This window comes from Eubalaena glacialis, chromosome 3 (genome assembly GCF_028564815.1).
Source record: "Eubalaena glacialis isolate mEubGla1 chromosome 3, mEubGla1.1.hap2.+ XY, whole genome shotgun sequence".
Classification (NCBI taxonomy): domain Eukaryota; kingdom Metazoa; phylum Chordata; class Mammalia; order Artiodactyla; family Balaenidae; genus Eubalaena; species Eubalaena glacialis.
In genome coordinates, this window is record NC_083718.1 from 60,832,707 (window position 1) to 60,856,606 (window position 23,900).

Genomic DNA, 23,900 nt, shown 5'->3' on the forward strand with positions numbered 1-23,900 from the left:
TCAGCATCTCTTTCACAACCAGGTAAAGTCAGCTTTGGCTCTTTTGACCCACTGATAATACAAGACAATATTTTACACTCATTAATAAGCTGTCCCTAAACCAAAGGACACAAACAATGTCCTTTAAGTTGGTTTTCCAAGTAATCACATGCACTGTTCTGTGTTTTGACAACAGAGGAAAGTGCTTTTCTTACTGGGAAAGGGCATGAAGAAAACAGAGCAGGAGAATTCCCCTCCCACCCAGTGGCTCCCTCACTAAAGATCTTCACAAAGATGTTCCTTTGATCATCAAAGATTTATAAAATTTTAAGGAAATACAGAAGCCCTCGATTTACTACACACTATCTGGTGGGAGATATTGAAAAGTAAATATAAACTTAAAAAAGTTATAACCTCATGGTGAGAGTAGGCACAGCGCCATGGAAGCCAGGAGAAGGGTCACCAATCTTTCACAGGCAGGGTGGGGGTCAGAGAAAATATTTCAGAGGCTGTGATGCTCAAGCTAAGTCTCAAGCAGCTAAGCCGCAAGGGAGGAAGCATCATTCCCAGCAGACAAAAAAGCAGGACAGGAAAGCAAGGCATGTTCTGCAACCCGCCTCGCAAGAGCTCTGGACTGCTCCAGAGCAGTCCATAAAATGCCATCTGCCATTTTATACCTTTATTTGTGTATTGTCTGTCACCAGCAACTAGAACATAATTCCCCCGAGGGCAGGGACTTCGTTCTGTTCTCTGCTATAATCCCTGCACCTAAACATGTTTAGCGTGTAGTAGGAATCAAATACTTGCTGAATGCATGGATGTTGGCAGGAGTGAGAAATGAAGCTGGACAGTCAGGCAGGGTAGCCTCGCCATCATGAGGGCCTTGTGTGCTCTGCTAGCGAGTGTGGACATGAACTTGGAGACTTAGTGCAATATTTACAAACTGGCAGCCCATAATTTACAAACAGCTCATGCAGCTGAATATCAAAAAACAAACAACCCAATCAAAAAATGGGCAGGGGCTTCCCTGGTGGCGCAGTGGTTGAGAATCTGCCTGCCAATGCAGGGGACACGGGTTCGAACCCTGGTCTGGGAAGATCCCACATGCCCTGGAGCAACTAAGCCCGTGAGCCACAACTACTGAGCCTGCGCGTCTAGAGCCTGTGCTCCGCAACAAGAGAGGCCACGATAGTGAGAGGCCTGCGCACTGCGATGAAGAGTGGCCCCCGCTTGCTGCAACTAGAGAAAGCCCTCGCACAGCAACGAAGACCCAACACAGCCAAAAATAAATAAACAAATAAATTAAAAAAAAAAAAAATGGGCAGAAGACCTAAATAGACATTTCTCCAAAGAAGACATACAGATGGCCAAGAGGCACATGAAAAGATGCTCAACATTGCTAATTATTAGAGAAATGCAAGTCAAAACTACAAAGAGATATCATCTCACACCAGTCAGAATGGCCATCATCAAAAAGTCTACAAACAATACATTCTGGAGATAGTGTGGAGAAAAGAAAACCCTCCTACACTCTTCGTGAGAATGTAAATTGGTGCAGCTACTATGGAGAACAGTATGGAGGTTCCTTAAAAAACTAAAAATAGAGCTACCATATGATCCAGCAATCCCACTCCTGGGCATATATCCTGAGAAAACCGTGGTTCAAAAGGATCCATGCACCCCAATGTTCACTGCAGCGCTGTTTACAATAACCAAGACATGGAAGCAACCTAAATAAATGCCCATTGACAGATTAATGAATAAAGAAGTTGTGATATATATATATATATATATATATATATATATATATATATATATATATATATATATATAATGGAATATTACTCAGCCATTAAAAAGAATGAAATAATGCCATTTGCAGCAACATAGATAGACCTGGAGATTATCATACTAAGTGAAGTAAGTCAACAGAGAAAGATAAATATCATATGATATAGCTTATATATGGAATCTAAAAACATGATAAAAATGAACTTACTTACAAAACAGAAACAGAGTCATGGACTTAGAAAACAAACTTATGGTTACCAAAGGAGAAAGATGGGGGGGAGGGATAAATTGGGAGTTTGAGATCGACATATACACACTACTATATTTAAAGTAGATGACCAACAAGGACCTACTGTATGCCAGTTTTAAAAAAACTGGCAGCCCTTGAGCCAAACACAGGAGTGTTTTGCTTGACCTATACTGTGCTTTTTAAATTAGGGTATTTTTAAAAATTTTTATTGGAGTATAGTTGATTTACAATGTTGTGTTAGTTTCAGGTATACAGCAAAGTGAATCAGTTATACACATACATATATCTACTCTTGGACGTATATATACTACTATATATAAAATAGATAACTAATAAGGACCTACTGTATAGCATAGGGAAATCTACTCAATACTCTGTAATGGTTTATATGGGAAAAGTATCTAAATTAAGGTATTTTATTTAAAAATAAAACCTAGATTTCTAGCTTCCCTTTAAAAATCAGAGGGTGCAGTAATATGGGGCCTGTAGTCTTTCCAGGCAAAGTCAGCTTGTGCTGATAGCAGGTAGCCTCTTAGTAAGACCTGTGCTCTCAAGTTCACCGGGGTCTTCTCCAGTCTCAATTGTCTTGCGAGGGCTTCCTTCCTCACATGTCACCTGCTGTTCCATCTAGATAAATGAGTTTGCAGCCTCTAGCCTGAGTTCAGAATGTCTGGTTTAAAAATCCCAACATGATAGCAAGTCTCCAAAATAATCTCCCAATGGCCCGTGCCTCCCAGTATTTATGACCTCCCACAGTGAATCTGAGCTGTTCCTGTGTAACGAATAGAATGTGACGGAAGCAACACTGTGGCTTCTAAGGACAATTCATAAGAAGCTAGTCACCACACAAAAAGTCGGACTACTCTGAGGCTTCAATGCTGTGAGGAAGCCCAGGCTAACAATGGGGAGAGGCCATGTACACACAGAGAGACCCCAAGTGTTCTAGATATCCCATCTGAGATGCCAGACATGTGAAAGCCATCTTGACACCCAGGCCAGAACCCATCTAGCTACATACAAACATGTCCATCATATGAGAGGCTCCAAGAGAGAACCATCCAGCTGAACCCTTTCAACCCACAGAACCATGATAAATATTAGTAAATTGTTTTAAGCCACTGTGTTTTGGGTGGCTTGTTACAGAGCAAAAGGTAACTGAATCACATACACTACCACTTATTCAGAATGTGACCTTAAGCATATTATTTAGCATCTTTAAGCCTCAATCTCTTCATCCTTAAAATAAGGAAAATAATAGTACTGACTTAAGAGTTTTTGAAATTCGAATTATATTATGAATGGGATGTACTCAGCCTTGAAGCCAGCACATCAGAAGCACTTAATAAATACTAACCATTATGTAATTTTACTTCTCATTATTACTGTTGTTGAAGTCTGCCTAGTGGGTAGCATATTTCAAAACCAGAATACTGAAAAGGGAGGAGACAGGGAAGGTATAGATGGGCAGATCAGGGTCAAGGAGAGGGTCATGGAGAAGACATTTCTCAGTGTGGTATGTATGTCTTGCTCTCCCAAAGTCTAGAGTGCCAGGAAATTGGCTATTTTCCCCATTTGGGTATCTGCAGTAAGGATTCTGGAAACTCCTATCAAGTCAATTTATTAATTCATAACTCATTCAAAAAGTTTATTGAGCACTGACTCTATATGTCAAGCTAGGTACTGAGCATACAGCAGTGAACAAAACAGATAAAGGCCCCTGCCCTCATGGAGCTTCCATTCTAGTGTAGGAGAAGATATCAAACAAATAAATAAAGATGTAGTATGGCAGATGGTGATAAGTACAATGGAAAAAAATAAGTAAGCTAAGGTGATAATGAGTGTGGGGTGGAGGAAACTGAGTTGTAATTGTAAGTAAGTGGGTCAAGGAAGGGCTTCCTGAGCATAGTAGAAAGTGAAAGAGGTATCTGGGGTGGGGAGGGACTATCATACAGAAAGATACATACATAAAAATGAGCTGAAGTCTCATATTGTTACATCTACTATCAATCACACTGATGAATATATATGTCTTCTCCCAATAATTCTGTGAGGCAAATGTTAATATATGTTATCCTTAATTTACTCAGTTACTTTTTTATCCTATTGTGCTCTATTTCTCTTTAAGCTACTTTAACTTCTTTTTGGAGCAAGGCAAGATGATGTATTAGTCACGTTAAGTTAGGTTCAGCAACAAACAATCCCCAAATCTCACTGGCCTCACACAACAGCATGAGTCCACAGTGGCTGGGCTCCATCATGTCTTCATTCAGGGACTTTGGTCAGCTGAGGCATCACCATCTACACTGTCAATCACAGCACCAGGGAGAAGGAAAGATGGAACACTGGCACCAGCTCTTCAGTGCTTCTGCTGGAAGGGACACAAGTCATCACCTCTCCTCATTTTTCACTGGCCAGAGCAGGTCATGTGTAGCTGTGTATGAGTGTGTGTGTGATCGTCCTAAATGCATAGAAGTAAAAGGAAATAGATATTGATGAATAGTTTGTCTACCATAGAGAGATAGATGGAAATGATAGATGATAGCAGGTAATAATTGGTGAAAGAAAGAGAAGAGAAAGACAGAGAGAGAAAGAGAAAGATAGATAGATAGATAGATAGATAGATAGATAGATAGATAGATAGATAGATAGATAGGTAAAGTAGATAAAAGAAAAGAAAACCGAGGCTTAGAAATGGTCAATCATTTGCCCACAGTGAAAAAGTCTGTAAATAGCCAAGTCAAGATCAGAACCAAAATCTGCCTGGGTTTCATAGTGGTCTTGGAGACAGACTACCTGGGTCTCTGGTGCTGAGCAGAGTCCTTTGGTATAGAGTCAGATGTTATTTCATATCAGGTCAGGCACTGAATGTGCCTCTCTGACTGGGCGTTAAATGTATCTCTGAATTTTGCTTTCATGAAGCACAATTTGAGAACCTCTGCACTTTTTTCCAGCAAATTTTAAAGACTATCATTATTCAGTAACCACCACAAAGGACCTCAGACAGCTCCACAAACACTACTGTCCCATGGGAACATGGTTTGAGAATCACTATGATGAAAGTCTCACTCTGGGGTATTTTCTAACACCAACAGCCAATTCTCTGATTCTCCAGACACCAACTGGGTGTTCAAAAGTTCAGTCAAATTCTGACACTAACTTCCCAGAGTGCCTCACAGTTTAAGGTCTGCATCCCACAGACTGCCCCCCACTTCAGGTGCCAGTCAAAAGTCCTGGGCCTCCCATACTTCTGACTGACTGGTTATAAATCAGGGGCTCAAGCTTCCATGCCGTGTCAGGTCACACCACCCTCCTAGCACCTTGATGTGTTTACCAACCTGCAAGCTCTCCAAACTCCGTTGTTTAGGGGTTTTTATGGAGGTTTCATTACACAGGTGTGATTAAGTAAATCATTGACCACTGGTGATTAATTCAATCTCCAGCCCCTCTACCCTCCCCAGAGATTGGGGGTTGTCTTTCTGGCACCAGCCCCCATCCTGAAGCTACCTAGGGGACCCTAGCCACAGTCACCTCATCAGCATACAAAAGATACTCTTATCATTCCAGAGATTCCAAAGGTTTAGCAGCTGTGTGCCAGGAACCTGGGATAAGACCAAACATTTTTTTTTTATTATATCACATTCACCGTGCTCAGACTAATTTCATTCTAGAATAGTCAAAACTTGCAGCTTTGAATGTGGAGACAATTTGTAACTCTCAAGAAATGGAAACTAGGAGTGGGAGACATCTGAGAGAAACACATGTCCTCAATATTTTAAAAATTGTTCAATTGAATTTGTTCTGGATAGTACTGAAACTATATGTCAATATCTGGATGATATGATTTTATTAATAGGTGGTGTGTGCATGGTTCCTAGAAAATACTTTATTTGTTGAGTTGCAGAGATCTGTGTATATATATGTGTGGAGATATATATATATATGTATATATATATATATGTATATATATATATATATATATATATATAAAATACAGATCTACTTCCATAAAGGCCTGAAAACTGGAAGTTTTTCATAACTCACTTGGCAGTGGGCCCTAAATTGAATTCATTTGGTGCCAGTATTTGACCTGAACTGCCGTGAGGCTATTTAGAGTCTATATATAAAGTCTTTGTACAGAGTCTCTTTTCCCACTAGTGTGAATATTCATAGAACTGTCAAAATGTGAATTTTGATCAAATATTAGTTTGATCATGGAAACCTGATCCAGACTGGGGGTGTCACCTCATAGCAAAATACGTACTATGTTACCTTTCTAAAATGAAAACATTTTTAAATTTTGAAATACTTTTGGCCTTACAGATCTGAATCAGAAATTATAACCTAGATTATCATCTTTCTTGCTGATAAAAATCATCGAGGTATTTTGCCCACTGAACCAGTTTGAGAGCCATACTCTCCCCTGTGTAGGGACGTCTTACCTCCCCAGGCTGAGACGAGACACGGTTTTTCTGCCGGCTCTCTGCCACCAGTGAGCTATGTCACTTGTTGCTGGTGTCCTGATCTCTTGTTTGTTTATCGTCCTTTAGGAAAAAAAAAGAGGTCATTGCAGTTTGATGTTGCGTTTTTGCAAGCTTTGCCTCATGGTTTCCTCTTTGTTTTGGCCTTTCTTTTCAGTCGTACTTATTTGTGCTACTCTTGTGTGTTCGTGCATAAAACCTCCCGCTTCTGTACAGGTTCAGTTTGTATCCAAGCTAGTATAGAAATATGGGCCTCTGTAGATGTTGTCTCCCCATTTCTTCCTCATTAGGATAATTCGTGAGTTATTGCCAGAATTTTGAAAGCAGCCAGGTTAAAAGGGTTCTGAAGTGATTTTTCCTGGGTCCTTCAGATCTCTCTTTAGGGAGATGTGATGTAACATCAAAGGGAAGCTCCACCAGTTTTTGTTCCCACCACCAACTCCCCCCCCAAAAAAGGTGGTGGGGGGGGGGAGAAGGAAGGACTTAAAACATATTGTATCAAACTTGGGGTTTTAAACCTGCTTGAGAGTGACAGACTCCTTTGAGAAATTGACAAAAGACAAAGACAAATAAGAATAAACTCAAAATTTTGCACAGAATTTCAGGTTCCTCAGACTCCTTCTCTAAGCCCAGATGAAGAACTTCCATCCAAGACCAGTGCTTCCCAAAGGCTAGGGGCCCTGGGAGGTCCCTCAGATCCCTGGGCAGAGAGGTTCAAATTCGACACCACACATCCCCTTACTCACCTGGAGCCACCATTGAAGAAACCTTTGGAATAAGGGGAAATGGGTCCCACATGTGTCCTCAATCTTGAGCTACTCAAGAAAAATAATTCCTCCAGGTGGGTCACCTTTTTGATGTGAAGTATTTTTTCTGCAAGGGAGTGTCATTATGGAAGAGGGAAATTTTCCTGAAATAAATACCTATCAGGATTGATCTGGTCCTTGATCCAGACTTCTGAACTCAATCTTCCTGGTCATTTTGTGTCTTTAGTTTTTTTCCATGCCAATTACTATTTAAAAATTAAGATTTTCTCTTATTTTACTTTGGAATTTTTTTTCTTTGGCCTCCATGGAGAAAAGCAATGAAGAATATGAGGAAGTGACTCGCTTTTCCCCACCCCTTGCCTGAAAGGGATTAAAAATTCCTAGGTTGCCCATAGGTTATAGATATATGTTAATTCAGTTGATTAGCCCAGAAGAGAACCAATAAGGACCCATAAGGATCCACTATCACAGCAAAGCCTACTTTCTTAATCCCAGCTGGTCATCATCTCAAACATAAGCCTACAGCCACAATGTAACTGAGCAGGACCCGATGGGGCCTTCCCAGGACAGACCCCCTCCCCCATATCCTCTGCTTTAGCTCCTCTCTGAAGTACCTAGATAACAGTATCTGACGCACATTTCCTGAGTTGTTTTATAGACGCCAAATCCACCACCAAATGGAAGAAATTAACTACTCAATGATCATAAGCACGTACGTAGGCCCCAGACCTGCTGGCACCTAAGGATTGATGATGTTAACCCCTTTGACTCTGCCCTGTTACCTCACCATCAACCAATCAGAGAAATGTGCATGAGCTGATCACATGTCCGCGACGCCCCTCCCTCAACTTGCCTTTAAAAATGCCTTGCTGAAACCCATCCAGGAGTTTGGGCTTTTTGAGCACTAGCTGCCCTGAACTCCTTGCGTGGCACCCTGCAATCAACATTGCATTTTCCTTCACCGCAACCTGTGGTCTGGAGATTGGCTTTACTGTGACAGGCAAGCGGACCCAAGTTTGGTTTGGTAACAACAGAGGAGAGACAGTATTTGGAGGTCCCACACCTACTAATTAATCTCCATGAGCAGAAAGGCTCATAACGATGGTTCAGTAAAGGCATCTTCATATCATGAAAGAAAGCCAAGAGTAGAGGTAAGAATCTGATGATCTTTGCCCTGGGAGAGAAATTGAAATCCATCTGATTAGTGACCAGCTGTGGTTATGAAGCTCATTGCACTTTATGCCTCTGGGCTTTTTAGGGCTTTTTGTGGATGAAATGCCCTCCTGACGGCCAGTCTTAATTCCTACGCTTCCCCGACAGTGTCTACCACCACTGCTTCCATTGCCTCATAAACTCCTACTCATTCTTCCAGACACAGCTCAAAAGGCAATGCAATTTCTCTCTGAAATCTGCTCTGCCCAGGCAGTGGTATACCCTCCGTGTTCCTATAGCTTTTCATCGTGCCACTACTAGAGCACTTAAACATGATATTATATTAATGGCTGTTTGTTTGCATTTCTCTGTCTATCCCTGCTCACTAGACTATGAGGTTCCTAAGATTAGGGGCTGTGTTAAAACAGCCCTGCCTGAAGCCTCTGCATTTATTCTTGGGGGAGCTTCATAATTGCAAAGTAACCCAAATGAAGATGTTTCAGACAGAGATCTTAATTAGGAAAACATTAGTTAAGACTTGTAACTGAACTAGGCATATCCTTTGGCATTACTCGAAGACTTCAATTGCAGAAACCTCACAGTTCTAGTGAGGAAGAGGAGACATAGATGTCTAAGTAAATTGTTGTCATTATGCTATTATGATCAAATGTTAGAATAGAGGGATAAGTGGAGGGATGAAGGTTGTTAGAACGTCTTTTTCTAAATGTGTACTTAACCTTCATCTGAAAGTTATGAGGTTTGTTTCCTGGAAGGTACATGTATGTGCACAAGCGATTGTGTGGATGCCCACGTGGACTTGTCCAAGCCGTGCCCATGGCAGACTGGAGCAGGCCCAGACTAAGGCAGGAGGTCAGGTAGACCTGACCTTCTCTTCTTCTCAGGCCACACCATGAAAGAAAATGAAACAAGACTTGACACAGCCCAGCAGCACCTGGATAGGGTCTGCTTGGCCCTTCCAGAGGGTTCCTTATGTTAGGAGAGTGTATTCTTGGACTCTGAGGATTTTAAAGAACTGGATGCTGTGCAACTCAGGAAAAGTTTTGAAATGGGTCAGGCAATAAAGGATCCTCTGATGGGTCCTTTTTGAGCTAAGGGTAATAAATCAGTTAAGTTACTTGATTCCACAGAAAGAGCCCTAGACCTATAAAACTTGTGATGAAAGTCAGCAGATTACAGGTGTGGGGGAAATTAGTCCATCTAATTACCAGTGGAAGTTTGTGCATCTGTAATTCCTCTTGTAGGAAGTATGAAATATATTAGCAATTAATGTTCCTCAGTAGAAATCTTGAGGGCAAATCATTTCCTTAAATTTCATTTAATTGTCTTTTAGTTATGACTCCTCTCTCATGAATATTGCAGAATGGAAATACAAACCCACAGCCACTTTTCAAAGACAGATGAATTGATCATTTCTTTACTGTAAATAATAGTCTCTGAACTAGTTTACAGAGTCACCCTAGAATTGACTAAAAGTGATCTCGTTAGTACCAGGTTCAGACTCTCATTCCTGATAACATACAAAGAGGCTTACCTATTTTTACAATCAAATAGCTGTTAGAGATAGCTCTAAACTGATCTTTACTATAGGAAAAAAAAAAAGAGTAAACACTCTAAAATGCCCAGGATTATTTTATTTGCTGTAACTATAATTAGGCAAACAATGTCCAGGTCTAGCCTGGGATAGGCAATATGGCCCTGTGGTAAATATTTAAGGTATTTCTGAGTGACTTGATAAACTTGGTCACTCTGGGATTCATAGAAACATGCAGATCAGAGCTAACAAAACCCTAGTGGGGCTCATGCGATACATGTGAAGGGTGCTATGGGGATGTAGGGGGAGATCAGAGACTCTTGGGGGAGAAAAGAAGAGCCACAATTTCCGTTCTCTGCTGTGCTACTAGTTGTTATTTTTAAGCAGAGCCTCTTTGATGTGATACACATTAGCATTTCATGCCCCCTCAAATCAATATTCTTTTTCATGTGGGGATTTTGAGTCATTTTTGTACTTGCTCTTTTAAAGTTCCATAAACCCCAATAAATAAGAATTCTGATTGCCTGCTCCTGGGGAGAGCAGACTTTTCTTTACCAGTGATAAAAATACTGTTCATTTCTCCTAAATTGTGCATGGTTCTTAGAATTAAACTGTGTAAACTTCCTTATGCCTTAAAGTTAAGGGTTGTGGCAGTCCATCCCTAATACATGATGATCACAAAATACTTATTTTACCTCGTTGAATAAAATACCTCTTTGAAAGGACTCATATATCCTTTTTTTTTCTTTTTATTGAAGTATAGTTGATTTACAATGTTGTGTTAGTTTCAGGTGTACAGCCCAGTGATTCAGTTATACGTATATTCTTTTTCAGACTCTTTTCCATTATAGGTTATTACAAGATATTGAATATAGTTCCCTGTGTTATAAGTAGGTCCTTGTTGATCTATTTTATGTATAGTAGTGTGTATCTCTTAATCCCAAATTCACAGTTTATCCCTCTCTCTACGTCTGTGAGTCTATTTATGTTTTCTATAGGTTTATTTGTATCATTTTTTACATTTCACATTTAAGTGATATCATATGACATTTGCCTTTCTCTGTTTGACTTTCTTCACTTAGTATGATAATCTCTAGGTCCATCCTTGTTGCTGCAAATGGCATTATTTCATTCTCTTTTATGGCTGAGTAATATTTCATTATATATATATATATTTACAGTCCCACCAACAGTGTAGGAGGGTTCCTATTTCTCCACACCCTCTCCAGCATTGATTATTTATTGACTGTTTAATGATGGCCATTCTGACCAGTGTGAGGTGATACCTCATTGTGGTTTTGATTTACATTTCTCTAATAATTAGCAATATTGAGTATCTTTTCAGGTGCCTGTTGGCCATCTGTGAGTCTTCTTTGGAAAATGTCTATTTAGGTCTTCTGCCCATTTTTTGACTAGGTCGTTTTGTTCTTTGATATTGAGCTGTATGAGCTGTTTTGTATATTTTGGAAATTAATCCCGTGTTGGTGGCATCATTTGCAAATATTTTCTCCCATTCCTTAGGTTGTCTTTTAATTTTGTTTGTGGTTTCCTTTGCTATGCAAAAGATCTTAAGTGTAATTAGGTCCCATTAGTTTTTTTGCATTTGTTTCCCTTACCCTAGGAGACAGATTCAAAATATATTGCTGTGATTTATGTCAAAGAGTGTTCTGTCTATGTTTTCCTCTAGAAGTTTTATAGTATCTGGTCTTACATTTAGGTCTTTAATCCATTTTGAGTTTAGTTTTGTGTATGGTGTTAGACAACATTCTAAATTCATTCTTTTATATGTAGCTGTCCAGTTTTCCCAGCACCACTTATTGAAGGGACTGTCTTTTCTCCACTGTATATTCTTGCTTCCTTTGTAATAGATTGATTGACCATAAGTGCAGGGGGTTATTTCTGGGTTTTCGATCCTATTCCATTAATCTATGTGTCTGTTTTTGTGCCAGTACCATACTGTTCTCATGACTGTAGCTTTGTAGTATAGCCTGAAGTTAGAGTGATTCCTCCAACTCTGTTCTGCTTAAGATTGTTTTGGCTATTTGGGGTCTTTTGTGTTCCCATGCAAATTTTAAAATTTTGTTCTAGTTCTGTGAAAAATGCTATTGGTAATTTGATAGGGATAGCATTGTATCTATGGATTGCCTTGGGTAGTATAGTCATTTTGACAATATTGATTCTTCTAATCCAAGAATATGATATATCTTTCCATCTGTTTCTGTCATCTTCAATTCCTTTCATCAATGTCTTATAGTTTCAGGAGTACAGGTTTTTTGCCTCCTTAGGTAGGTTTATTCCTAGGTATTTTATTCTTTTTGATGTGATGGTAAATAGGATTGTTTCCTTAATTTCTCTTTCTGATCTTTTCTTGTTAATGTATAGGAATGCAAGAGATTTCTGTGTATTAATTTTGTATCCTGCAACTTTACCAAATTCATTGAGCTCTAGTAGTTTTTTGGTAGTGTCTTTAGGATTTTCTCTGTATAGTATCATGTCATTTGCAAACAGTGAAAGTGTTACTTCTTCTTTCCCAATTTGGATTCCTTTTATTTCTTGTCAATTTCCATGGCTAGGACTTCCAAAACTACGAATAAAAGTGGTGAGAGTGGACATCCTTGTCTCATTCCTGATCTTAGAGAAAATGCTTTCAGCTTTTCACCATTGAGAATGATGTTAGCTGTGGGTTTGTCATATATGGCCCTTTATTATGTAGAGTTAGATTCCCTCTATGCCCACTTTCTGGAGACTTTTTATTATAAATGGATGCTGAATTTTGTCAAAAGCTTTTTCTGCCTCAATTGACATGATCGTATGGTTTTTATTCTTCAATTTGTTAATGAGGTATATCACGCTGATTGATTTGCAGATACTGAAGAATCCTTACATCACTGGGAAAAATCCCAGTTGAGTGTGGTGTATGATCCTTTCACCAAATTGTTGGAGTAGGTTTGCTGGCATTTAGTTGAAGATGTTTGCGTCTATGTTCGTCAGTGATATTGGCCTGTAATTCTCTTTTTTCGTGGTATATTTGTTTTGTTTTGATATCACGGTATTGGTGGCCTCATAGAATGGGAGTGTTCCCTCCTGTGCAATTTTTTGGAGGAGTTCCAAATGGATAGGTGTTAACTCTTCTCTAAATGTTTGATATAATTTGCCTGTGAAGCCATCTGGTCCTGGACTTTGGTTTGTTGAAAGTTTTTTAATCACAGTTTTAATTTCAGTATTTGATTGGTCTGTTCATGTTTTCTATTTCTTCCTGGTTCAGTCTTGGAAAGTTGTACCTTTCTAAGAATTTGTCCATTTCTTCTAGGTTGTCCATCTTATTGGCATACAGTTGCTTGTAAAAGTCTCTTATGATCCTTTGCATTTCTGTGGTGTCAGTTGTAACTGCTCCTTTTTCATTGTTAATTTTATTGATTTGAGCTCTCTCCTGTTTTTTCTTGATGAGTCTGGCTAAAGGTTTATCAATTTTGTTTATCTTTTCAAAGAACCAGCTTTTAGTTTCATTGATCTTTGCTGTGTCTCTGTTTCATTTATTTCTGCTCTGATCTTTATGATTTCTTTCCTTAACTAACTTTGGGTTTTGTTTGTTCTTATTTCTCTAGTTGGTTTAGGTGTAAGGTTAGGTTGTTTATTTGAAATTTTTCTTGTTTCCTGAGGTAAGATTGTACTGCTATAAACTTCCCTCTTAGAACTGCTTTTGCTGCATCCCATAGGTTTTGGTTTGTTGTGTTTTCATTGCCATTTGTCTCTAGGTATTTTGTGATTTCCTCTTTGATTTCTTCAGTGATCCATTGCTTGTTTAGTAACATATTGTTTAGCCTCCATGTGTCTGTGGTTTTTACATTTTTTTTTTTCTGATTGATTTCTAATCTCAGGTTGTTGTCGGAAAAGATATTTGATATGGTTTCAGTTTTCTTACATTTACTGAGGCTTGATTTGTAGCCCAGATGTGACCTATTCTGGAGAATGTTCCATGTGCACTTGCGAAGAATGCATATTCTGCTGCTTTCAGGTGGAATGTTCTATAAATATCAATTAAGCCCATCTGGTCTTATGTGTCATTTAAGGCCTGTGTTTCCTTATTGATTTTTCTGTCTGGATGACCTGTCTATTGATGAAAGTGGGGTGTTAAATCCCCCACTATTATTGTGTTACTATCAATTTTCTCCTTTTATGGCTGTTAGCATTTGCCTTACGTTGAAGTGCTCCTATGTTGGGTGCATATATATTTACATTTGTTATATCTTCTTCTTGGATTGATCCCTTAATCATTATTCTTTTTCTCTTATAACAGTCTTTATTTAAAAAAAATAAATATTGTTTACTTTATGAGTAAACATATGAGTATTGCTACTCCAGCTTTCTTTTGATTTCCATTTTCATGGAACACATTTTTTCCATCCTCTTACTTTCAGTCCGTATGTGTCCCTAAGATATGGAGTGGGTCTCTTGTAGACAGTAAATATACGGGTCTTGTTTTTGTATCCATTCAGCCATTCTATGTCTTTTGGTTGGAGCACTTAATCCATTTACATTTAAGGTAATTATCAATATGTATGTTCTTATTGCCAATTTGTTAATTGTTTTGGATGTGCTTTTGTAGGTCTTTTTTCTTCCCTTACTCTCTTGATTTGATGACTATCTCTAGTGTTGTGTTTGGATGGGTTTTTCTTTTTTGTGTGTGTATCTATTGTAGATTTTTGGTTTGCAGTTCCCATGAAGTTTTGATATAGCAGTCTGTATAGATACAAGATAGTTTTAAGTTGCTTGTCTCTTAATTTCAAATGTATTTCCAATATCCTGCATTTGTACTCTCCTCTTCTCATGATCACTGGTTTCAATATCATATTTGTGTGGGGATGATTTCGTATCTTTACTTTGTTTGCCTTTACTAGTGAGCTTTTTCATTTGTAATTTTCTTGTTTCTAGTTGTAGCCCTTTCTTTTCCTCCTAGAGAAGTTCCTTTAGCATTTGTTGTAAAGCTGGTTTGGTGGTGCTGAATTCTCTTAGCTTTTGCTTTTCTGTAAAGCTTTTGATTTCTCCGTCAAATCTGAATGAGAGCCTTGCTGGGTAGAGTATTCTTGGTTTTAGGTTTTTCCCTTTCATCACTTTAAATATATCATCCACTCCCTTCTGGCCTGCAGAGTTTCTGCTGAAAATTCAGCTGATAACGTTATGGGGATTCCCTTGTAATTTGTTGCTTTTCCCTTGTTGCTTTTCCCTTGTTGCTTTCAATATTTTTTTGTCTTTAATTTTTGTCAGTTTGATTAATACATGTCTTGATGTGTTTCTCCTTGGGTTTATCCTGCATGGGACTCTCTCTCCTTCCTAGACTCGAGTGTTTCCTTTCTCATGTTAGGTAAGTTTCTGGCTATAATCTCTTCAAATATTCTCGGGCCCTTTCTCTCTCTTCCTTCTGGGACCCCTATAATGTGAATGTTGGTGTGTTTAATGTTGTCCCAGTGGTTTCTAAGACTGTCCTTATTTCTTTTCATTCTATTTTCTGTTCTGCAGCAGTGATTTCCACCACTGTGTTTTTCAGCTCACTTATTCCTTCTTCTGCCTCATTTATTCTGGTATTGGTTCCTTCCAGTGTGTTTTTCATTTCAATTATTGTATTATTCAACTCTGTTTGTTTATTCTTTAAATCTTCTAGATCTTTGTTATACATTTCTTGTATCTTCTCAGTCTGTGCCTCCATTCTTTTTCCTAGATATCGGGTATCTTTACTATCATTACTCTGAATTCTTTTTCAGGTAGATTGCCTATCTCCACTTCACTTAGTTGTTCTTCTGGGGTTTTATCTTGTTTCTTTGTCTGGAACATATTTCTCTGCCGTCTCACTTTGTCTAATTTTCTGTGTTTGTGGTCTCCTTTCTGCAGGCTGCAGGATTGTATTTCCTCTTGCTTCTGGTGTCTGTCCCCTGGTGGGTGAGGTTGGTCCAGAGGCTTGTGCAGGCTTCCTGGTGGGAAGGACTGGTGCCTGCCCACTGGTGGGTGGTGCTGGGTTTTGTCCCTCTGGTGGGCAGGGCCATGTCAAGGGGTGTATTTAGAGGTGGCTGTGAGCTCAGTACAACTTGAGGTGCCTGTCAGCGGATGGGTGGGGCTGTGTACCCCCTGCTGTTTGTTTGGCCTGTAGTCATCCCAGCACTTGAGCCTGCAGGCTGTTGGGTGGGATCAGGTCTCAGTGCCAAAATGGAGACCTCCAGGAAATCTCATGCCGATTAATATTCCTTGGGACTTCCACCACCAGTGTCCTTGCCCTCAGTGAGCCACAGCTGACCCACACCTCACCAGGAGACCCTCCAAGACCCACAGGTAGGTCTAGCCCAAGCTCCTATGGAGTCACTGCTTTGTGCTGGGTCCCAGTGCATGTAAAATCTTGTGTGCACCCTCCAAAAGTGGAATCTCCGTTTCCCCCAGTCCTGTGGAGCTCCTGCACTCAAGCCCCAGTGGCCTTCAAAGCCAAATGCTTTGGGGGCTCCTCCTACTGTGGCCAGACCCTCAGGCTGGGGACCCTGACATGGGGCTCAGAACTCACTCCTGTGGGAGAACCTCTGCAATATAATTGTTTTCCAGTTTGTGGGTTGCCCAGCTGGCAGGTATGGAATCTGTCTTATATCGTGAAAGTGCCCCTCCTACCGTCTTGTTGTGGCTTCTTCTTTGTCTTTGGATGTGAAGTATCTTTTTTGGTGGGTTCCAGTCTTTTTTGTCAATGGTTATTAAGTTGTTAGTTGTGAATTTGGTGTTTTCGTGAGAGGAGGTGAGTTCACGTCCTTCTACCCCTGCCATCTTGTCTGGAATCGAGGGGCTGCTTTTAGTTTGGATGATTGTTACCTCTTTCCACAGTGTGTGCTGGCTCTTATCCTCTTGATATGAGGTGTGCAGGCACGGTGGCCTGTGCACACTCCTGGTATGGCGGGGGCATTGATTGGCACCCGCTCCCGGGTCTCCCAGTGGCAGCAGTGGCCCATGCAGTCCCAGGACAGTAGGGGCAGCAGATGGCGCCTGCTCTTGTGTCTCTTAGCGGCAGCAACAACCCACCTACTTGCAGGACAGTAGGAACAGCAATTGGTGCCTGCTCATGGCCTGTGTGTGCTCCCTATATGGTGGGGGCAGCAATTGGCACCCACCCGCGGGCCTCACAGTGGTGGTGGCGGGCTGTGCAACCCCCCCCCCACCCCCGCCAGGACAGCAAGTGGCACCTGCTTGCAGGTCCCCTAGCTGTGGCAGTGGCCCGTGTCTGTCTCTGGACCCCATGATGGTGGCAGCAGCTTACACCTGCCCTCAGAACTCGTGTAAGTGGTGTCTTGTTGCCTGAGAGCCCACAGGTAGGAAAAGAAGCTCCTATGGCGGTCCTGACCGTCTTCTCAGGTGCCCCCCAACAGTGGTGTTTTGCCTCTCTGGCGGGCCCAGGCCTCTTCTGAGTGCACACTCAGTTGTCACTCTCCAACCTTTTCAGGCTGTCTCCATGCAGCTAACCCTGGTCCTATCCCTGGGTCTGACATCTGAAGCTCGAGCTTCAGCACCCAGCCCCGCCCACACCAGCAGACAAGTGTCCCAGACTGGGGAGCACAGGGCAGAGGTACTGACCATCTGTGCAGGTCCTTCCACAAATTGGTTGCTGCACTCTCCTCCAAGGCTCTAAGGCTCCACCTCCATCCAGGCCGATCTCCCCACCATTGAGGGGATTTCCCATGGTGGGGGAACCTTTCCTCTTTCACATCTCCCTCCCTAGGGTGCAGGTCCTGTCCCAATTCCTTCTTTTTTTTTTTTTTTCTTTTTTTTTCTTTTGTCCTACCCGGTTACATGGAGGTTTTCTTGCCCTTTTGGAAGTCTAAGGTCTTCTGCCAGCATTCAGTAGATGTTCTGTGTGAATCGTTCCACTTGTAGATGTATTTTTGCTGTATCTGTGGGAGGAGGTAAGCTCCACATCCTACTGCCCCACCATCTTGATTCCTCTTCCATTGCTGTTGACTTTTAAGGGTGTTGAGTTGAAATGGTAAAAGGGAAGTCCATCTTTCAGCCATTCTTGGAAGTCAAGGACAAAGATAGGAAGCATTGCCTTTGCCCTAATGAAGAATAAGGTTCATTTGAAAATATTTTGAGAGTGTCATTTTTTCCCCTCCCCTATAGGAAAGAGAACTTTCTTTTGAGTGAAAGAAAAGTGATTTGGGAGTGGGACAAGAAAGACCAGGGTGTAAAGGAAGCTTAAGAAAGCCATCATTGTTTTATTGTTTTAGGGCATGTCTCATGACTGTTGCATGGTTTTGTTTTTAAGGAAGCCTGCTTGGTTTTGTGGTTAGGCAAACCTGCTTTCTTGAGTGATCATTAACTTACAGGGGTCTCCCATACTTTTTTCTTTACTTATGTTCCCTTAGTGGGATTATCTATTTAATCACCTACTTTGTCCCTTTACTCTGTTCTTATCAGTATGACCAATGGACTGTAGGATTTGGTGAAATCAAAGAATTGTTAAGAGTTAGGGTGTGAGGGGGCAGGAGCTAGAAAAATAGGAGGTCGTGGTCAGAGTTGGGTGCTTGAAATTGGTATTAAGGATTATGGATATTGACAGTGGCAAACACTAGGATTTAATCAGGGGGGTAAGTGGCTGATACAGGCTGGAGAACAAGATCTTAGGGGCAAGAAGGCAAAGAAGTGAGAAACTAGAAAAAATAATGTAGACATTGAAATCAAGGATTATGACAGAAGCAGTATTAGAATGACAGTGACCCCATGAATGAAGATGAGAGAGGGTGAGAGAACACAGGGGTTCACTTGCAACAAGGAGAAAGAGTAGATGCTAGAGTCTGTCAAAATAAGATACAAAGTGAGGCGTTTTAGGCACTGAAGATTAAGGAGACCATCTATTCTACCTCTAGGTCGAGTGGTATGAGGCAGTCAGGGAGAAAAAAAGTGACCTCCTGGAAAGGATTCAAGGAAAGTAGTTTCAATTAGAATAAGGTGAAGAGAAGGTTGAAAGAAGTTAAAGATTTAGGAAATTTTACTGATGACTGATTTTTGAGTTCCAGAGGGCACAGGGGAAGTGTTTTTAGGCGTTGGTGAAGGAATATGGGTCCAGAAAGAAGGATGTGAAGAGCCATATGGGGTTTCTTGTGGTGATAAAATTAATAGGAATCAAAGGCATATGAAATTTGCCTTAATGGTTTTGAGGCATAAAATTGTGGCAAGGCCTTATAACAAGGGGTAGCAAGGTCTTTCCAGGGGCCCTGCAGAGCTCTGGAGTGACTTACTGATGCCTGCGATGGAAGCACTGAGGGTGGAATCTTACTCAGAGCACATCCGGCTCAAAGCTCCCTGCTGACCCTGCTAATGGATGGTGGTTGTAGACTGAGGCTGGAGATGACAGTCTTACACCTGCTGGTTGATGCTCAGAGACAAAGGGATGAGATCTCACTCTGAGCATCAAAACATTAATAGCTAACATTGTGTGTACTACATGCTAGGCACATGATAGTTTTACATGTATAAGCATGACTGATCTTCAGAACAATTATCTGAAATAGGTGCTGTTACACATATTTACAGGTGAGAAATCTGAGGCTTAATGAGATTATGACTGATTGTAATTTTGTCTAATGCCAAACTCAAGAGATAGATAGAGAACAAATATGAAACTAGGCAGTCTGATTTAAACACCTTCTCTTAAGTTGGATAGTACACCACCTACATGGGGAACTATTTTAAACCATTCTGGGTGTAAAACTTGGTTTTTATCCCTTATAAACTTAAAAATCACAAATGCTTCTGTTTGCTCAAAAAGACTTATTTTACAAGTTTTATAACAGAAGGTATTTGTTTGGGTTTTCAATATCTGATTTGTCAAAAAAAATGGAATGCAAAGTTGGTAGTCTAGGGTGTATGACCTTACAAATGCAAGTGATGAACTCTGTTGTAAACAAATATTCTAAAGATTAATTTTGAAAGTAGTAGACTAAGTGGAGTATAGTGCAGTGGAGTATAATACATGTTCCAATAGGATTTTTTTTTTAATGTCTTCATGTCGTATAAATGAACACTTGTGGGTTGGGATAAAATTTATAGTGACAGTGTTGATACATCACTAGAAAAGCTAATAGTCACTTTGGTAGCCCAGACACTAAAACTGGAATGACTCAGAGAAAATAAGTATGGCCCTTACACAAGGAAGACATGCAAAGTCATAAAGCAATCTGTATATTTTACAAGAAACTAGACAATGAAACCAAATGAAACTTGATTGGCCCTTGGTAAAGAAAGAAGGAAAGGAAAAGGAAGGAAAGAGTATGCATGTGGACCTGTGGAGAAATCTGATTATGGAGTGTGTATTAGATATTAGGGAATTACTGACTTTCTCAGGTGTGATACTAGTATTATGGTCATGTAGGTGAATGTTCTTATTCTTAGAAAACACATCCGTAAGTATTTAGGGATTAAGGGCATGATATCTTTTAACTTTCAAGTGGCTCACCCAAAAAATGTGTTTAATACATGTGTATGTATGTATAAAAAGAAAACTACAAATGCTAACTGTTGAACCTGGGTAACGGTGCATGGGAATTCACCTTTTCTATGGATTTGAAATTTCTCAAGTTAAAAAGTTGGGGAAAAGCATGAGGTTTTTAAGTAACTTTGTTCTATGAAATAGAGAGTTAAAACATATTTCTAAATAGACATGTTGCTTATTATACTGTGATCTTAAATTTGTTCAACCAGGTTAACAAATACAAGTTTATATCTACTTCATATTCATGCCGACAAGTTTATATATTCACACTGGGGACACATCAAAAACTGGCAAATCAGTAAGTGGCAAAATAAGCACAGTAACTGGAGATACAGAGTTGAAAATGGTTGCTGCTGGGGAGCAAGAAACCCTTGATGGGGGAAAGGCAGGGGTGTGGGGGACGTGTAGTGGCAGAGAATAGAGAAGGGCTGTCTTTCTGTGCAAACCTTACCTTATAAAACAATTTCATTCCTCAAACTATATAACTCTATTTTTAAAAATCCAATTAAAAGAACTGCTTTACTTTGTGTTCTTGCTCTTACGGATCCCTTCGTTTCTTATTTCTTACTGTTTTAATGCTTTACTTAATATTAGAAGAAATAAATTTGACTACCAAGGAACATTGAAAGCCTATTACAAATATATATATATATACACATATACACACACACACACACACACACACACACACACACACATATGTATAGCTTTGCTTCTCACCAGGCACAAATCTATTAATTATTGGCAAGAATTTTCATTTTTTTTCCCTCATGTAAGTATAATCTCAGAGAGGAAAAATAAACCCCAAATTGTAAAATGTTATGCTATGTTTATATATGGAAAAAATTAACAATTAGTAGTCTTAAAGATGGCACCTAATAAGAGAAAAGCACATAAACATAGTCTACTAAATATTCAAAATTCTCATTTCAGTGTTGTTTGAAATGGTGACATTCTGACTGTATAGGGAACAAAATGTTTCTGTCAAAGTTCAATCAGTTTGTAGTTGGCTGAAATGTGATCAGTTATTTAACAGGATGCTGCTGTATTTAATTTTAAAAGTGGCAAAAACAAATCTGTGTCTAGAGTAACAAGTTTGTAAAAGTTCTCCTTCAAAGAACAGAAGAGCCAGTAATTAATAAAGACAAGTGCTCAGATTTATTTGGAAATTCACAGTTTCTAATGGCACTACAGCTCCGTAGTTACATATTGAAAGTCTTCTTTCCACAACCGTGGATGCTGCACACAGATGGTGTAAGTTCCTGCTCTACCTCTGCTCTCATCTGGACCTCTTTTCAATGGGTTTCTATACAATCAGGCCCTCTTGCTCTGAATGGCTAATTGTACAGACTGGAAAAAATTTTAAATCATCCAAAACATACTGTTAACCTAAAGCAGCAACTTAAACAAAAGGGGCTTTAAATAAGTCACATTACAACCAATACCCCCAGAAAGGTATTAGACAAGTTTAAAAACAGTTATTACTAAAAGTGCTCAATAACTTAAATCTTACAACACAAAACGGTCAATTCTCTCCTTTTCAAAAAGAAACTTCCCACTTTCACTCATTACTGTACAAACACATACTTAGAAATCATTTGATTCAAATACAGTCACTGCCAATTATTTTTAAAGAAAAAAGATGAAGACAAACACATTGACGTCACACATGTATATCTCTGCACATTTGTAGCCAATACAAAGCAAACATCAAGGAATAATAATCCCTTTAGACTTGACCAATTAGACAAGGTTTGACAAACTCACGAGCTGGTTCTGTGCATACATACATAGGCAGTGATTATGAGACCTGGACTCATTTGACAAACCTTTGAATTTTCCATTTGTAAGAGAAAACAGTGATCTGAAAGTTGGGAGGCCTAGTGCTTATTGTGAATGTTTAAAATGTAATGTAGCTAAGGAAAACCCTTAAAAGTGGCTAAATGAGTTTAAAGGGTGAGTTTATAAAACAATTATTTGCAAATACTAATCATTTGTAAGAAAAGATCCTGTCGGTTTTTTTTTCTTCCCCTTCTCATTGAATTAGTAACCAAAGAAAACTAGTGTGAATAAGTTAAATGAAAATAACATCAAAAGCATCACCACTTACCTAAAAGAACAGACGTAAAAATTCCATCAAGTGTCTGTTTCAAGTGAGTTTGCTAAACAGAGGTCTAGTTGGCCAAGTCTTTAGGATCTTTACACTGTCTTTACTGATCTTTACCGAAATCCAGGCGCAGATCACATTAAAGCCTTGTAGTGTTTGCAGCTTCAAAAAACTAACAAAGTTATAAAAGAAATCAAATGACAGGAAAAGTTCTCCCTCCTCTTCCAGTGGCATTATAAATAGACAAAAGGCACATAAATATGGGAAGGTGCAAGAAATAGGAACAAAGCTAAAGGAAGAGGTTTAGGCTTTCATTCCTATCCCACCCAAGGAACTGGGCTTCTGAATTACTTTTGTCCCAGTAATTAATCTGTGAAAAAAATCTTTATAAAATGTCTACATTGTCCTTGTAGGAAGTGATCAGCCTTGTAAAACTGCAGCTCATTAACCAAGATTGACACAATCCCACCTACTTTTTAAAAAGGCAGAAATCATAATTTCTGAATACTTTTCCCATTAATATTTTCTCCCTCCCTCAAACCCTTCAAATACCACAGACCATTCTTCAAAGAACAACAAAAGTCTCCAGTATGAAAAGTTGATTAATTTTAAGTATGTCCCGAGACTGCTGTAACACCAAGTGTTCCCACGGTGATCTCTTTGTTTCCTTTGATTATGTCATGCAGGCTTGGCAATGATCCTGACTTAGTCTGTATGAGAGTTTTTATCAATTTTCCTTGGTCTTGGACTTTAGACCGCCTTCGTTTCAAAGCCCTCTTCTCAGTTTTTGTCTTTTGGGACTGTCCATTGCACAGACTTGTGCAAGCTGAAATGCCACAAAAATAAGACTCTTCTGACTGTGATGAAGTTTCTGAGCTTCCTTCAGACGGAGGACCCTTATAAGAAGAGTGATAAACTTCTCCCATATTAGAAAAATCTCTCTGGTTCGTAAAAGGCTTTCTTCCTTTTATGTCGCCATTGGCTATAGGGTGCAATGGACGTGCTGGCTTTATGGTCTCAATTTTTTCAGTTTTGTACTTGCAGCGTTTCTTCTATAACACAAGGAAAAGAAAGGGTAGGAATTAGACCTCCAATAGTTACCTAACCAAATTCAGAGAGCTGAGCTACTGGAGTAAAGTGCCATCTCCTGGTGGAAAGTAAAAGAGTATTATAAACAGCAAAACATACTGTTATGTTCTGTACAGATACCATAATTACCTTTTCACTTTGCAAATACTACTCAATCAAACTCTTTACTTATCTGCCACCTCTGAATATAGATTAGGGGGCGATAACTAAAATCTGAATGCCTAT

General features: G+C 39.6%; 1 protein-coding gene and 1 non-coding gene across 3 annotated transcripts in view; one reads left to right on the forward strand and one right to left on the reverse strand.

Moving 5' to 3' along the window:
• Positions 1 to 20,070: 20,070 nt before the first annotated feature.
• On the forward strand, positions 20,071 to 20,175 carry LOC133089243 (U6 spliceosomal RNA). Its single transcript, XR_009700621.1, has one exon. It is a non-coding gene; the product is annotated as a U6 spliceosomal RNA (small nuclear RNA).
• Positions 20,176 to 21,614: 1,439 nt separating this feature from the next.
• SUCO (SUN domain containing ossification factor) overlaps positions 21,615 to 23,900 on the reverse strand; it is a 72,743-nt gene continuing 70,457 nt past the window's right edge. For both annotated transcript variants that reach the window (XM_061183100.1, XM_061183101.1), the window contains one exon: positions 21,615 to 23,638. In XM_061183100.1, the coding sequence (XP_061039083.1) occupies positions 23,195 to 23,638 (444 nt within the window). In that variant the 3' untranslated portion in view covers positions 21,615 to 23,194. The remainder of the gene's footprint in view (positions 23,639 to 23,900) is intronic.